The sequence below is a fragment of the Aegilops tauschii genome, chromosome 2 (assembly GCF_002575655.3).
Source record: "Aegilops tauschii subsp. strangulata cultivar AL8/78 chromosome 2, Aet v6.0, whole genome shotgun sequence".
In the NCBI taxonomy this organism is placed as follows: domain Eukaryota; kingdom Viridiplantae; phylum Streptophyta; class Magnoliopsida; order Poales; family Poaceae; genus Aegilops; species Aegilops tauschii.
This window is the reverse complement of record NC_053036.3, coordinates 589,473,075-589,489,646: the sequence shown is the minus strand read 5'-3', so window position 1 is coordinate 589,489,646 and position 16,572 is coordinate 589,473,075. Positions and strand designations below refer to the sequence as shown.

Here is a 16,572-nt window from a genome sequence, read left to right as displayed (position 1 = left end):
CAAATGACAACTCATGTCTATGGCTAGGAAACTTAACCATCTTTGATTCAACAAGCTAGCCAAGTAGAGGCATACTAGTGACACTCTCTTTGTCTATGTATTCACGCATGCACTAAGTTTCCGGTTAATACAATTCTAGCATGAATAATAAACATTTATCATGAAATAAGGAAATAAATAATAACTTTATTATTACCTCTAGGGCATATTTCCTTTCAGTCTCCCACTTGCACTAGAGTCAATAATCTAGTTCACATCATCATGTGATTTAACACCAATAGTTCACATCACCATGTGATTAACACCCATAGTTCACATCGTCATGTGACCAGCACTCAAAGGATTTACTAGAGTCAGTAATCTAGTTCACATCACCATGTGATTAACACCCAAAGAGTACTAAAGTGTGATCATGTTTTGCTTGTGAGAGAAATTTAGTCAACGGGTCTGCCAAATTCAGATCCGTATGTATTATGCAAATTTCTATGTCAACAATGCTCTGCACGGAGCTACTCTAGCTAATTGCTCCCACTTTCAATATGTATCTAGATCGAGACTTAGAGTCATCCAGATCTTTGTCAAAGCTTGCATTGACGTAACTCTTTACGACGAACCTTTTGTCACCTCCATAATCAAGAAACATATCCTTATTCCACTAAGGATAATTTTGACTGCTGTCCAGTGATCTACTCCTAGATCACTATTGTACTCCCTTGCCAAACTCAGTGTAGGGTATACAATAGATCTGGTACACAGCATGACATACTTTATAGAACGTATGGCTGAGGCATAGGGAATGACTTTCATTCTCTTTCTATCTTCTGCCATGGTCGGGCTTCGAGTCTTACTCAACTTCACACCTTGCAACACAGGCAAGAACTCTTTCTTTGACTGTTCCATTTTGAACTACTTCAAAAACTTGTCAAGGTATGCACTCATTGAAAAAACTCATCAAGTGTCTTGATCTATCTCTATAGATCTCAATGCTCAATATGTAAGCAGCTTCACCGAGGTCTTTTTTGAAAAAACTTCTTTCAAACACTCCTTTATGCTTTCCAAAAAATTCTACATCATTTCCGATCGACAATATGTCATTCACATATACTTATCAGAAAGGTTGTAGTGCTCCCACTCACTTTCTTGTAAATACAGGCTTCACCACAAGTCTGTATAAAACTATATGCTTTGATCAACTTATCAAAGCGTATATTCCAACTCCGAGATGCTTGCACCAGTCCATAGATGGATCACTGGAGCTTGCATATTTTGTTAGCACCTTTAGGATTGACAAAACCTTCTGGTTGCATCATATACAACTCTTCTTTAATAAATCCATTAAGGAATGCATTTTTGTTTATCCATTTGCCAGATTTCATAAAATGCGGCAATTGCTAACATGATTCAGACAGACTTAAGCATCGCTACGAGTGAGAAAAAACTCATCGTAGTCAACACCTTGAACTTGTGAAAAAACTTTCGCGGCAAGTCGAGCTTTGTAGATAGTAACACTACCATCAACGTCCGTCTTCCTCTTGAAGATCCATTTATTTTCTATGGCTTGCCGATCATCGGGCAAGTCAACCAAAGTCCACACTTTGTTCTCATACATGGATCCCATCTCAGATTTCATGGCCTCAAGCCATTTCGCGGAATCTGGGCTCATCATCACTTCCTCATAGTTCGTAGGTTCGTCATGGTCAAGTAACATGACCTCCAGAATAGGATTACCGTACCACTCTGGTTCGGATCTCACTCTGGTTGACCTACGAGGTTCGGTAGTAACTTGATCTGAAGTTACATGATCATCATCATTAGCTTCCTCACTAATTGGTGTAGGAGTCACATGAACAGATTTCTGTGATGATCTACTTTCCAATAAGGGAGCATGTATAGTTACCTCATCAAGTTCTACTTTCCTCCCACTCACTTCTTTCGAGAGAAACTCCCTCTCTAGAAAGGATCCATTCTTAGCAACAAATGTCTTGCCTTCGGATCTATGATAGAAGGTGTACCCAACAGTCTCCTTTGGGTATCCTATGAAGACACATTTCTCCGATTTGGGTTCGAGCTTATCAGGTTGAAGCTTTTTCACATAAGCATCGCAGCTCCAAACTTTAAGAAACGACAACTTTGGTTTCTTGCCAAACCACAGTTCATATGGTGTCGTTTCAACGGATTTAGATGGTGCCCTATTTAACGTGAATGCAGCTATCTCTAATGCATAACCCCAAAACGATAGTGGTAAATTGGTAAGAGACATCATAGATTGGACTACATCCAATAAAGTACGGTTATGACATTCGGACACACCATTACGCTGTGGTGTTCCAGGTGGCGTGAGTTGCGAAACTATTCCGCATTGTTTCAAATGAAGACCAAACTCGTAACTCAAATATTCTCCTCCACGATCAGATCGTAGAAACTTTATTTTCTTGTTACGATGATTTTCCACTTTACTCTGAAATTATTTGAACTTTTCAAATGTTTCAGATTTATGTTTCATGAAGTAGATATACCCATATCTGCTCAAATCATCTATGAAGGTCAGAAAATAACGATACCTGCCGCGAGCCTCAACACTCATCGGACTGCATACATCAGTATGTATTATTTCCAACAAGTCTGTTGCTCGGTCTATTGTTCCGGAGTCTTAGTCATCTTGACCATGAGGCATGGTTCGCAAGCATCAACTGATTCATAATCAAGTGATTCCAAAAACCCATCAGCATGGATTTTCTTCATGCGCTTTACACCAATATGACCTAAACGACAGTGCCACAACTAAGTTGCACTATCATTATTAACTTTGCATCTTTTGGCTTCAATATTATGAATATGTGTATCACTACGATCGAGATTCAATAAACCATTCACCTTGGGTGTATGACCATTGAATGTTTTATTCATGTAAACAGAACAATAATTATTCTCTGACTTTAAATGAATAACCGTATTGCAATAAATATGATCAAATCATATTCATGCTTAACGCAAACACCAAATAACATTTATTTAGGTTCAACACTAATCCCGAAAGTATAGGGAGTGTGCGATGATGATCATATCAATCTTGGATCCACTTCCAACACACATCGTCACTTCACCCTCAACTAGTCTCTGTTCATTCTGCAGCTCCCGTTTCGAGTTACTAATCTTAGCAACTGAACTAGTATCAAATACCGAGGGGTTGCTATAAACACTAGTAAAGTACACATCAATAACATGTATATCAAATATACCTTTGTTCACTTTGCCATCCTTCTTATCCACCAAATACTTGGGGCAGTTCTGCTTCCAGTGACCAGTCCCTTTGCAGTAGAAGCACTTAGTCTCAGGCTTAGGTCCAGACTTGGGCTTTTCTTCACTTGAGCAGCAACTTGCTTGTCGTTCTTCTTGAAGTTCCCCTTCTTCCCTTTGCCCTTTTCTTGAAACTAGTGGTCTTGTCAACCATCAACACTTGATGCCTTTCTTGATTTCTACCTTCGTCGATTTCAGCATCATGAAGAGCTTGGGAATCGTTTCCATTATCCCTTGCATATTATAGTTCATCACGAAGTTCTAGTAACATGGTGATAGTGACTAGAGAACTCTGTCAATCAATATCTTATCTGGAAGATTAAATCCCACTTGATTCAAGTGATTGTAGTACTCAGACATTCTGAGCACATGCTCACTAGCTGAGCAATTCTCCTCCATCTTGTAGGCAAAGTACTTGTCAAAGGTCTCATACCTTTCGACATGGGCATGAGTCTGAAATACTAATTTCAACTCTTGGAAGATCTCATATGTTCCGTGGCATTTCAAAAACGTATTTGAAGCCCCGATTCTAAGCCGTAAAGCATGGTGCACTAAACTATCAAGTAGTCATCATATCGAGCTTGCCAAACGTTCATAACGTCTGCATTTGCTCCTGCAATCGGTCTGTCACCTAGCGGTGCATCAAGGACATAATTCTTCTGTGCAGCAATGAGGATAATCCACAGATCACAGATCCAATCCGCATCATTACTACTAACATCTTTCAACTTAGTTTTCTCTAGGAACATATCAAAAATAAAATAGGGGAGCTAAACGCGAGCTATTGATCTACAACATAGATATGCTAATACTACCAGGACTAAGTTCATGATAAATTCAAGTTCAATTAATCATATTACTTAAGAACTCCCACTTAGATAGACATCCCTCTAATCATCTAAGTGATCATGTGATCCAAATCAACTAAACCATGTCCGATCATCACGTGAAATGGAGTAGTTTTCAATGGTGAAGATCACCATGTTGATCATATCTACTATATGATTCACGCTCGACCTTTCGGTCTCAGTGTTCCGAGGCCATATCTGCATTTTCTAGGCTTGTCAAGTTTAACCCGAGTATTCTACATATGCAAAACTGGCTTGCACCCGTTGTATAAGGACGTTGAGCTTATCACACCCGATCATCACGTGGTGTCTCGGCACGATGATCTCTGGCAACGGTGCATACTCAAGGAGAACACTTGTACCTTGAAATTGTTAGTGAGAGATCATCTTATAATGCTACCGTCAATCAAAGCAGAATAAGATGCATAAAGGATAAACATCACATGCAATCAATATAAGTGATATGATATGGCCATCATCATCTTGTGCCTTTGATCTCAATCTCCAAAGCACCGTCATGATCACCACCGTCACCGGCGCGACACCTTGATCTCCATCGTAGCATCGTTGTTGTCTCGCCAACTATTGCTTCTACGACTATCGCTACCGTTTAGTGATAAAGTAAAGCAATTACAGGGCGATTGCATTGCATACAATAAAGCGACAACCATATGGCTCCTGCCAGTTGCCGATAACTCTGTTACAAAACATGATCATCTCATACAATAAAATATAGCATCATGTCTGGACCATATCACATCACAACATGCACTACAAAAACAAGTTAGACATCCTCTACTTTGTTGTTGCAAGTTTTACGTGGCTGCTACGGGTTGAGCAAGAACCGTTCTTACGTACGCATCAAAACCACAACGATATTTCGTCAAGTTAGTGCTGTTTTAACCTTCTCAAGGACCGGGCGTAGTCACACTCGGTTCAACTAAAGTTGGAGAAACTGACACCCGCCAACCACCTGTGTGCGAAGCACGTCGGTAGAACCAGTCTCACGTAAGCGTACGCGTAATGTCGGTCCGGGCCGCTTCATCCAACAATACCGCTGAACCAAAGTATGACATGCTGGTAAGCAGTATGACTTGTATCGCCCACAACTCACTTGTGTTCTACTCGTGCATATAACATCTACGCATAAACCTGGCTCGGATGCCACTGTTGGGGAACGTAGTAATTTCAAAAAATTTCCTACACGCAAGATCATGGTGATGCATAGCAACGAGAGGGGAGAGTGTCCTCCACGTACCCTCGTAGACCGTTAAGCGGAAGCGTTATGACAGCGCGGTTGATGTAGTCGTATGTCTTCACGATCGACCGATCCTCAGTACCGAACGTACGGCACCTCCGCGTTCAGCACACATTCAGCTCGGTGACGTCCCGCGAACTCACGATCCAGTAGAGCTTCTGGGAAGAGCTTTGTCAGCACGACGGCGTGGTGACGGTGTTGATGAAGTTACCGACACAGGGCTTCGCCTAAGCACCGCTATGATATGACTACGGTGGATTATGGTGGAGGGGGGCACCGCACACGGCTAAGAGATCAATGATCAATTGTTGTGTCTCCAAGGGGTGCCTCCCTCCCCGTATATAAAGGAGTGGAGGAGGGGGAGGGTCCGGCCGCCTATGGCGCGCCCCATGAGGAGTCCTACTCCCACCGGGAGTAGGACTCCCCCCTTCCAAGTAGGAGTAGGTGAGGAGAGGGAAGGGAAAGAGGAAGAGAAGGAAAGGGGGGCGCCGCCCCCTCCTTGTCCAATTCGGACTAGAGGGGGAGGGGGGGCGCGGCTGCCCTGGCCGCCCCTCCTCTTCTCCCATTAGTGCCCAATAGGCCCAATAAACTCCCTGGGGGGTTCCGGTAACCCCCCAGTACTCCGGTATATGTCCGAAACCTACCGAAACACTTCCGGTGTCTGAACATAGTCGTCCAATATATCAATCTTTATGTATCGACCATTTCGAGACTCCTCGTCATGTCCGTGATCACATCCGGGACTCCGAACTACCTTTGGTACATCAAAACACAAAAACTCATAATACCGATCGTCACAGAACTTTAAGCGTGCGGACCCTACGGGTTCGAGAACTATGTAGACATGACCGAGACACGTCTTCGGTCAATAAACAATAGCGGAACCTGTATACTCATATTGGTTCCTACATATTCTATGAAGATCTTTATCGGTCAAACCGCATAACAGCATACGTTGTTCCCTTTGTCATCGGTATGTTACTTGCTCGAGATTCGATCGTCGGTATCTCAATACCTAGCTCAATCTCGTTACCGGCAAGTCTCTTTCACTACAGGAATCAGCTATTTTTCCGTCTGCCACGGTGGACGGCAAAGACATGAACGGCGGACGGCAATGACCTTTGCCGTCAGCCGCAGACGGCAAAAGGCTCCGGAAAAGTAGGCTACGGTAAACAGCTACTTTGCCGTCTGCTTCCTGGCGGCTGACGGCAAAGGCCCTTTGCCGTCTGCCGCGGACGGCAAAGAGAGCGGACGGCAAATATTGCGCTGCTAGTCCGTTAAGTGGCTAACGGCAGGCCTTTGCCGTCCGCCGCTGATAGCAAACTTTCTAGTGCCTTTGCCGTCCGCCGCTGACGGCAATAACAGTTTGTTTGTTTTTTTCAAGACAAATTACCTAAACAACATAAAAAAAACTACTCGGCGTCGCTATCGAGGTCAATCACGGCCGGGCCGTTGCCGCCGTCATCGTAGCTGCTGGACCGGTTCGCGACGTCGTCCCAGTCCACCGGGACGTCGTCCGAATCCTCTTCCTCCTCCGCCAGCGCCGCCTGCGGCGCCGCCATCGCCTCGGCCGCCTGGATTGCGGCCGCAATCTCGGAGGCTTCCTCGGCTTCCCGCGCCGCCGCCGCGGCGGCTTCTTCAGCTGACCGCGCTAGGGCCGCGAGCAGTCCGGGCGTGTCCTCCGGGTCGCCGTCCTGTCGGAGCGCCGCCACCTCCGGCGGGATCACGGCCTCGGCCGGGGCTGGTGGGGCGGGGCCAGGAGGCGGGGCGCGCCCGCGCCCGCGCAGGCCGGAGGGCCCGGCTTCGCCTGTGATGTCGCCGACGGGGAGCCCACGGGCGGCGCGCTTGAAGGCGCCGATAACGTCGTTGAACCGCTTGCCCTTCCAAAATCGGCGGCGGTTCTTACGGTTGAACCGCCCACCGGGGTGCGCGCTCAGCTCGGCGTTCGTCGCCGGCGGGCCCTGCGTGTGGTAGCCGTCGGCGGAGATCCTCCATGGCCGCGGCACCTTCGCCGCCGGCGGCACGAACAGCCCGAACCGGAAGAGATCTTCCGTCTGCCCTTGTGTGAGGCTCGAAGGCCAGACGCCGCCCGGTGCCGCGCCGTCGGAGTCCGAGTCGCTGGACGCCATCCCGCGCAGATCGGTGAAGAAACGCGCGTGTGAAGAGGGAGAGGAGGGATGGACGGGCGGTGTGACCAAACTCGCCACGCAGGGCGGGTTTTATAGCGCCGGGCCGGAGCGGGGCATTAAACTGCGGCAGGTGAGGCGACGGGCCGCGGCAGTGGTGGCGTGCGGCAGGTGAGGCGCCGTGGCGGGGCGGAGCGGGGCATTAAACTGCGGCAGGGAGGCGACGGGCCGCGGCAGCGGTGGCGTGCGGCAGGCGCGGTCTCCGACGGTGCGGTCTCCGACGCCCTGGCGGGGCGGAGCGGGGCATTAAACTGCGGCAGGGAGGCGACGGGCTGCGGCAGTGCTGTCGTGCGGCAGCGGCGCGGTCTCCGACGGCGTGGCGCGGTCTCCGACGGTGGCAGCGGCGCAAGATGGGACGGGGCGGCGCGCGGAAGACGAGATCCCATGCAGCCGCGTTGACCGCGAGCTGCCGCGTTGATCGCGGGCGAGTGGATAGACCGTGTGCGCAGTGGCCGGCCGGGTCGGTTGGACTACTAAATATCTACGCGTGGGCAGGCGGGTTGACCAGACGAAAAAACTAAACTAAAAGTAATCTAAACTAAAAAACAGAAAAAACAAAAAAAAAGGAGAAGAGGGGTGGGGCTCACCTGCGGTAGGGGTGGGGCGCTCGCCGACGGCGGGGCGGCGGGGCGCTCGCCGACGGAGGGGCGGCGGGGTGGCGCTCTGTCGGCGGGGGTGGCGCTCGCCGACGGAGGGGCGGCGGGGTGGCGCTGGCCGGGCGGAGGGGTGGGGGGCGACGGGGCGGAGGGGACAACGGGGCGGCGCCGGGCGGCGGGTGGGGGGGCGACGGTCTGCGGCGGGCGGCGACGGTGGGGTGGGATGTGGTGGCGGGGCGCGTCGGGGAGGAGAGAGAGGGAGAGAACAGAGAGTAACGGGCGGGGGGGGGGGGGAGGGGTACGGGCCGTTAGTTACTCTCCTCTTTGCCGTCCGCCAGTCTTTGCCGTCCGCCAGTCTTTGCCGTCCGCCTCTTTGCCGTCTGCTAGCAGACGGCAAAGAGGTGGGGCGTTAAGTTTTTTCCAAACGGGCGGGGGGTGGGGGCCACCTCTCTCTTTGCCGTCTGCCAGCGGACGGCAAAGATTCTTTGCCGTCTGCTTTTAGGCAGCTGATGGCAAAGAGCTTCTTTGCCGTCAGCTAGCAGACGGCAAAGAGCTGGCAGACGGTAAATTAGCTGATTCCAGTAGTGTTTACTCGTTCCGTAATGCATCATCCCATAACTAACTCATCAGTTACATTGCTTGCATGGCTTATAGTGATGTGCATTATCGAGAGGGCCCAGAGATACCTCTCCGACAATCGGAGTGACAAATCCTAATCTCGATCTATGCCAACTCAACAAGTACCATCAGAGACACCTGTAGAGCACCTTTATAATGACCCAGTTACGTTGTGATGTTTGGTATCACACAAAGTGTTCCTCCGGTATTCGGGAGTTGCATAATCTCATAGTCATAGGAACATGTATAAGTCATAAAGAAAGCAATAGCAACATACTAAACGATCAAGTGCTAAGCTAACGGAATGGGTCAAGTCAATCACATCATTCTCTAATGATGTGATCCCGTTAATCAAATGACAACTCATGTCTATAGCTAGGAAACTTAACCATCTTTGATTCAACGAGCTAGTCAAGTAGAGGCATACTAGTGACACTCTGTTTGTCTATGTATTCACACATGTACTAAGTTTCTGGTTAATACAATTCTAGCATGAATAATAAACATTTATCATGAAATAAGGAAATAAATAATAACTTTATTATTGCCTCTAGGGCATATTTTTCCTTCTGTGGCATTCATGGAGAGTCCCTGCCAACCATCAAGATATCTGACGGAGGACACACATAAGGTGTTCAACGAGATGGATAATTGTTTTTTGTAATAAAAGCTTACGGAAGTTATTTTATGTAAAAGGAAGTGTGAATAGCAAAGGATAAGTTTTAGGCCAATAAGTTTTGGGGATTAGTTAGGATGTAGTTTTTAAAACCCAAGTTTTTTTGGGAGAAAGTTTTAGGGTCCGTGTTTATAAAGTTATGTTTTGGAGATTGAGTGAAGATGCCTTTATCCTATAATAGTGCACGCATTTCGTGCGGGGGGTGCTAACTCCAACTTTAGAGGGCGTTTTCCTGGTTAAAATTTACTAAAGTAATGGCTATATGTTTTCTTTTAGTTTAACCCCATATATATTCACTACATGAAAATAAGAACAAGATTATTAACTTCATAATTCTCAGCCCTGATGATTATCTTAGATGGGACTGGCCATAAGTCTATTCGCAAAGAGAAAGGACTGGCCATAAGTGGTCTGAAAAATTATTTAGGGTAAGTCAATTTTCTGGAGCACCTCGGCTTTTGGAACAATTAAGTTGTTGCCATAGAAAGAGGCGGCAGTTCGTATTGAGTAGTTCATACCGATATGCCTGCTTAATGTGAGCTTCAAGATCTTTACAAAAGTTGGTACAACTCGCCTCACACGTATTGTGCATAGTCTGGTGCAGCCGATTCAGATGGCTTTCATGTCCGAACGACATATTTTGGAGGGTGTGTTTGTTCTACATGAAATTCACTTAAAGAAACTGGATGGAGTTGTCTTCAAAGTGGACTTCGAGAAGGCATATGATAAAGTTAAATGGCTATTCTTGCAGTAGGCTCTACGTATGAAGGGTTTTGATGCAGCCTCGAGAGAGTAGGCCGAATCCTTTATACAAAAAGACAACATAGGGATCAAGGTAAATGATGATACAAGTCATTATTTCTAGACGCAAAAGGGACTAAAATAGGGGGATCTAATGTCTCCTATCCTGTTCAATATAGTTGTAGATATGTTGGCCGCTCTCATCGGTCTAGCCAAAGAGGACGATCAAGTGGGTGGGCTCATACCTCATCTTGTTGATGGCGGGGTGTCCATACTACAATACGCATGCGATACAATTATTTTCATGTACCATGATTTGGCAAAGGCTAGAAATATGAAACTGGTTTTGTATCTTTTTGAACAAATGTTTGGTTTCAAAATCAATTTCAACAAGAGCGAACTGTTCTGTTTCGGGTGCGCCCAGGAAGAACATGAAAACTATAGACGGTTGTTTGGGTGTGAGTTGGGGTCTCTACCTTATAGTTATCTGGGTACCAATTCATCACCGAAAATTAACCAACGAAGAATGGAAGTGCATAGAGGATTGATTTGAGAAGAATCTAAGCTGCTTGAACGGCAAGCTTATGTCTTTTGGGGGTCGGCTGATTCTGATAAATTCCGTACCTACAAGTATGCCGATGTTTCTATTGTCTTTCTTTGAAGTACCTGTGCGGGTACAGAAAAGGTTGGAAATTTATCGATCGCATTTTTCTGGCAAAGCAGTGAGAATAAATCCAAGTACATGTTGGCCAAGTGGGTTATAATCTATAGGCCGAAAGACCAAGGGGGTTTAGGGATTGAAAACCTTGAGGTAAAGAACATGTGCTTGCTCAGTAAATCGCTATACAGGCTATCTGTCGAGGAAGAGTGTATGTGGGTACAGTTATTGCGTAACAAGTACTTGCAATCCAAGACCCTAGCATGGGTTACGGCGTAGCCGAATGATGCACCTTCCTGGAAGGGGCTGATGCGGACAAAGGTGGGCCTTTTTCACTAGGACAAAATTCATTGTAGGGAACGGTAACACTACTAGATTTTTGGAAGATACATGGCTAATGAAGACGACACTAGCCATATAATATCCAACCCTTTACAACATTGTACAACGTAAAGACGCTTTCGTAAGTACAATACTAGGATCGGTTCCCTTAAACATTCAGTTCCGGAGATCCCTAGTGTGGGAGAGATGGGATAGATGGCTACATCTTGTACGTAGATTAATGGAGGTTAACCTTTCTGATGAGTTAGATTCACTACATTGGAAACTCTCGGTGTCAGGGGTTTTCTTAGTGAAATCTATGTATTTAGATTTGAGAAACTCTAGTCTAATCCCAAAGTCACTTCGTATTTGGAAAATTAAAGTGCCTTTAAGAATAAAGGTATCTATGTGGTATGTTCACAATGAAGAAGGACAACTTGGTAAAATGTAGTTGGGAGGGTAGTAAACATGTTGTTTCTGTGATCAAGATGAGACTGTTCAATATCTTTTTCTCAAATGCCCACTAGTCAAGTTACTATGGCATATATTACATGTGGCCTTTAATGTCAGCCCTCCTAATAGCATTGCCACGTTATTTGAAACATGACTAAATGGGGTAGAGTCTAAAATAGCAGCGCATATTCAAGTCATAGTGCGTGCATTAATTTGGGCTACATGAAACCGTCGGAATGATGTAATTTTTAACAGACAAACCATCACAAATCTTTTGTAGGTCATCTACCCGAACAACTGGCTGGATCCATATGTGGTCCTCACTCCGCCATGCGGAAGCGAAGCAGCACATGGGTTATGGGTGCAACCGATGGCATCATGGGATACTTAGAAATGGTTTGAATGACGGTCCAACAATAGGATAGCTGGGTGTAATCCACATTTTAAAGAAATCTTTTTTCTTCTTCTTTCAGCCCTTTTAATCTTTCAACCGTTCGTCTACTCGTCTAACCTAAATTGTAAATTCAGTGTATAACTATTTATATTGGGTTCATTTTAAGATAAAAAAACAGTGACTTCACGTCACCATGGATCAGGTGTGCCGTTGATGCAGGGTGACGTGGAGCTCGCTGGTACGTCGATGACTGAATCTCATACGACAGCGCGATGGATACAGAACACAGGTGATCTTCAGATCCTCAGAGCGCGGTGAAATATTTCCAACAATGACGCGGCACGCACCCCCGCCACCCGCATCACCCCCGCCCTCGTCATCCCCTGACGACCCGTACTCGTCACCCGCGCGCGGCAACTTCCGGGGTGCTTCCCCCTTGGACAATACCTCCGCACCAAGGAAGCTCGTTTCTCCCACATGCGTGCATCTGGCCAATCGCCAGCCATCATATATACGATCCTTCCACCTACCTTCCTCAAGCTGCCCCCTGCCCTTGCCTTGCTGCTCCAGAATCCAGATCACTGGTGGTAGACGGTAGTGGTGCGCGCGCGAGCGAGGTAGCTAGAGCAGGAGAGTGTCCGAGTTCAGAGATGTCCATGGCGCCGTACGAGAAGGTGATGGATGACCTGGCCAAGGGGCAGCAGTTCGCGACGCAGCTGCAGGGCCTCCTCCGGGACTCCCCCAAGGCCGGCCACATCATGGACCAGATCCTCCACACCTTCTCCCGCGCCATCCACGCCGCCAAGGCCGCGGCCGCGGCCAGCGCCAGCGAGAGCGAGGTCACCGATGGCGCAAGCAGCGGCGGGAAGAGGAAGTCCGCCGCCGGTGGAGGACCGCGCAAGGCCTGTCGGACAAGGTGAGGCGGCTCGACCTCATGATTCTTGATCTGTTATTAGTTATATATTGGATATTTTGTCAGTAGATGATAGATCGTGATAATGAACTGGAATATGTTTGTAAAATATCTTCTTTCTTGGGCGTTGCAGGACCCAGGATTCGTCCGTCGTGACGAAGAACATGAAGAGCTTGGAGGACGGGCAGACCTGGCGCAAGTACGGGCAGAAGGAGATACAGAACTCCAAGCACTCAAAGTACGTTTCTGCCCTCCAATCATTATCAATAAACCGCTAAGAAAAACACCAAGTGTGGTGCCAATAGTGCTCTGCAACAACCAGCGCTGCCTGTAATTAATCCCTCGATGGGTCTCCGTGAACTGACAAGCGCCATGGACGTGTTTTCCACTGTGTCCACAGGGCCTACTTCCGGTGCACGCACAAGTACGACCAGCAGTGCATGGCGCGGCGGCAGGCCCAGCGCTGCGACGACGACCCGGACACGTTCAGGGTCACCTACATCGGCGTGCACACCTGCCGGGACCCCGCCGCCGCCGTGGCGCCGCATGCTCCTCACCTCACCGGCACCGCAGCCGGCTGCCACCTCATCAGCTTCGCGCCGGCCGCTGCTCATGGCACCACCACCAGCACCACCACAACGAACACCAACCTGGTCGACGACGCTGCTGCGACGGGGTCCGGCCTGCAGTTGCCTGGCCTGAAGCTTGAGGGCGGCGACCTGGAGGAGGTGCTGAGCAGCCGCACGCCAGGGAGCTCTGCCCTGTACGGCGCCGCGGCGGCGGCGGCTTGGCCTGACCAGGGCGACGTCACGTCCACCCTGCAGTACGGTGGTGCCGGTGCCTTTGGAGGAGGGCTCTTTGATGGTTACCCGTATCTCGAGGACCTCCTGTCGTACGATCTCGACCATTGATCGGTCGAGCTGTGGATTGGGAGGATCGACCGATCGACTTGACGCGTATATATATATGCAAATAATGGTCGCGCGGATCTTCGATCTTCCCGGTTGCGCGTCGTAGGTTTAGTTTGTACATTTCTTTTCTGCATAGTGTCACTTTGAAGCTGCATCTTTGCTACTCCATCCGTCCCATGTGTACGTGCATTATGTTAGCCTTTTAGCTGAGCCGAGACTTTTGATTCTCGCAAGTGGCTGAGAAGTGAACACAAACTTTCAGTATATTTTGCACTCCATCCTACCACTTGTGTAAAAAGTTACGTAATCTACTCGGTTAGGGCATCCTCCAAAATAGACTCTCAAATGGTCCGCAAACGTTCAAACTGAGTTGTTCGCATCCGAGACGTGCTTTTCCATCCAGTATTGTCTCGCATCATCAGTACCGCAAACCGGAGGCAAATCAAGGGGCTTTGTAGGAGTCCGGACCACCACCACATAGAACATCGACGAGACCCTAGGCCCATCCAAAATCACACACGGATTTCCCTCCTCTGCATCCGCCTTCTTTTTGGTGCCGCCACAGTTGTAGCACCTGGCCGCTCGCCAAGCCCTCGCTAGGCCTCTGCCGGTCGCCCCGTCGCTTTGCCTACGCCGTTGTTCCACATCTCTGGCTTGTCTGCCGCGTAGGTACTATTCTCCCCGCGTATGTCTTCCGGGGGTCACCACACCCGACAAGTGTTTGGTGAAATGCACCTGCTAGATTTCTGACAATTTTTCTCCTCGATTGAAGCAATGGGTTTATACACGAAGTACATCTACGAGCACTACGTTGAGTCTACCGACGAGGAGGATTATGTGGATGAAATGACGATAATGCAGGCAGTCTTTGCAGACGCGGATCGTGCAGAAGAGCATGTTCTCAATTTCAAGGCATCGACCAAGGGTCATCGAGTGCTGAATCGGAACATGGCATAGGGGGATTTCACGATGATGGACGACGTGCCCTCGATGCCCTATTCACGGGACAATTCTCGCCCATGCTTTCGGATGCGGAAAAATATGTTTGTTTGCCTCTACGATGGCATCCGGGCCTACGATGACTACTTCATCTTGAATAAGGATGATGTTAGGGCATTTCCCGCCTTAGTGTTTTGGTGATGATGACAACACATTTTGCGGACTAATAGTGTGCCCTCGTTAATCAGGTATACTTTGTTTGCCGCAAGATGCTTAGGCATTCCCTCCGAATGGAAAAGATTGAGGACGGAGTTTCCGGCATTTTTATTTCTTTGGTTGTAGGAAACACGTACTATTAAGATGGAATCCACATCGGAAGGTACTGGGTGAATCAATGCATGTACACATTCTATTGCACCCACTATATATCCTTTTGTTCGAGGAGTGAGGCCCTCAAATCCTATCTGTGGCAGTGGTTTTTGCGCCAAACGGTTGTACCGCTTGCCTAGTGCTTCCAGCACAACCACCGTCCTAGGGGTGATACCCTAGGGTTTTTCAGTCCTCGGGTGTTTGGCAAGCGGTTGTACCGCTGCCTCCAGGCGGTTGTACCGCCTGATGCTTGGCAAACCCTAGAATTGTTATCAGGCGGTTGTAACAGCCGAGTACCGCCCTACCACCGGAAAACCATCAGTTTTGGGCGGTGGCGGCCCAGTAGTTACCGGACGGCTCTTGCAAACCGGTACTACCGGTGGTCGACAACGTTGTACTCCCCTGACATTAGCCACCAACAGTACTTGGGCCAGGCGGCTGCACCGGCGCAAGCACCGCCCCAACCACCGCTATGGGGGTGACACCTGATACGTCTCCAACGTATCTATAATTTTTGATTGTTCCATGCTGTTATATTATCATTCTTGGATGTTTTACAAACATTTTACAATCATTTTATATCATTTTTTGGGACTAACCTATTGACATAGTGCCAAGTGCCAGTTGATGTTTTCTACTTGTTTTTTACATCGCAGGAAATCAATACCAAACGGAGTCCAAACACTGCGGAAATTTTTGGAGAATTTTTATGGACCAGAACACCCAGGATGTGCCAGAGCAGCACCTGGGGAGTGCCCCGAGGGGGGCACAACCCACCTGGGTGCGCCTGGGCCCCCAGGCGCGCCCAGGTGGGTTGTGCCCACCTCGGTGGCCTCCTGCACCCCCTCTTCGCCCTATAAATTCACAAATATTCCAAAACTCCTAGCTCGAATGCAAGAGGACACCGCCGCAAGGGAACAATTTCAAACCCAAGGTGTGGCATAAAAAATAACAGGCATTGATAAAGGCCGAGAACTTAAAGGGGCTCCTCGGATACCCGACGTGTAAACTCTTCGGATTCACTTCGGCGATCCTCAAGATCGAAGATGAGAAGATTTGTTGAACCATTTTTCAAGACCGACGACCGAAGATGAAGAACAGTTCGGAAGAATTGAGGAGCGTCCCCAACTTGAAGACCGGTTCAGGGGGCTACTGACGGTGTCCTGGACTAAGGGGTATTCACCACGTTGTTTCCCGATCAGTGGGATTGGGCCGAGGACCCCCATGGCCGTTTACTCATGGGCCAGTTCGGACAGCCGATGCATACACGAGGAAGACTCCACGAGACTTGGTGATCAAGACAAGGACTCCTCTCCACCGACGTATTCGACCAGGACTCTTGTTATCCTAGGCCTCTGGTACATTATATAAGCCGAGGCCGGGCTAGTCGATAG

The 16,572-nt window shown here is 48.3% G+C and overlaps 1 protein-coding gene across 1 annotated transcript; it reads left to right on the top strand.

Annotated features, from left to right (window-relative positions):
- Positions 1-12,505: 12,505 nt before the first annotated feature.
- On the top strand, positions 12,506-14,134 carry LOC109750711 (transcription factor WRKY45-1). The gene is made up of 3 exons (XM_020309663.4): positions 12,506-12,962; positions 13,093-13,197; positions 13,360-14,134. The coding sequence occupies exons 1-3, from the start codon at positions 12,697-12,699 to the stop codon at positions 13,868-13,870; spliced, it is 882 nt and encodes a 293-aa protein (XP_020165252.1). The 5' UTR covers positions 12,506-12,696; the 3' UTR covers positions 13,871-14,134.
- The last annotated feature ends 2,438 nt before the right edge of the window (positions 14,135-16,572 follow it).

Coding starts and splice junctions, on each gene's coding strand:
- LOC109750711 (XM_020309663.4), top strand. CDS start 12,697: ATGTCCATGGCGCCGTACGAGAAGGTGATGGATGACCTGGCCAAGGGG. Junction 12,963..13,092: donor CGCAAGGCCTGTCGGACAAG/GTGAGGCGGCTC, acceptor TGGGCGTTGCAG/GACCCAGGATTCGTCCGTCG. Junction 13,198..13,359: donor CAGAACTCCAAGCACTCAAA/GTACGTTTCTGC, acceptor CTGTGTCCACAG/GGCCTACTTCCGGTGCACGC.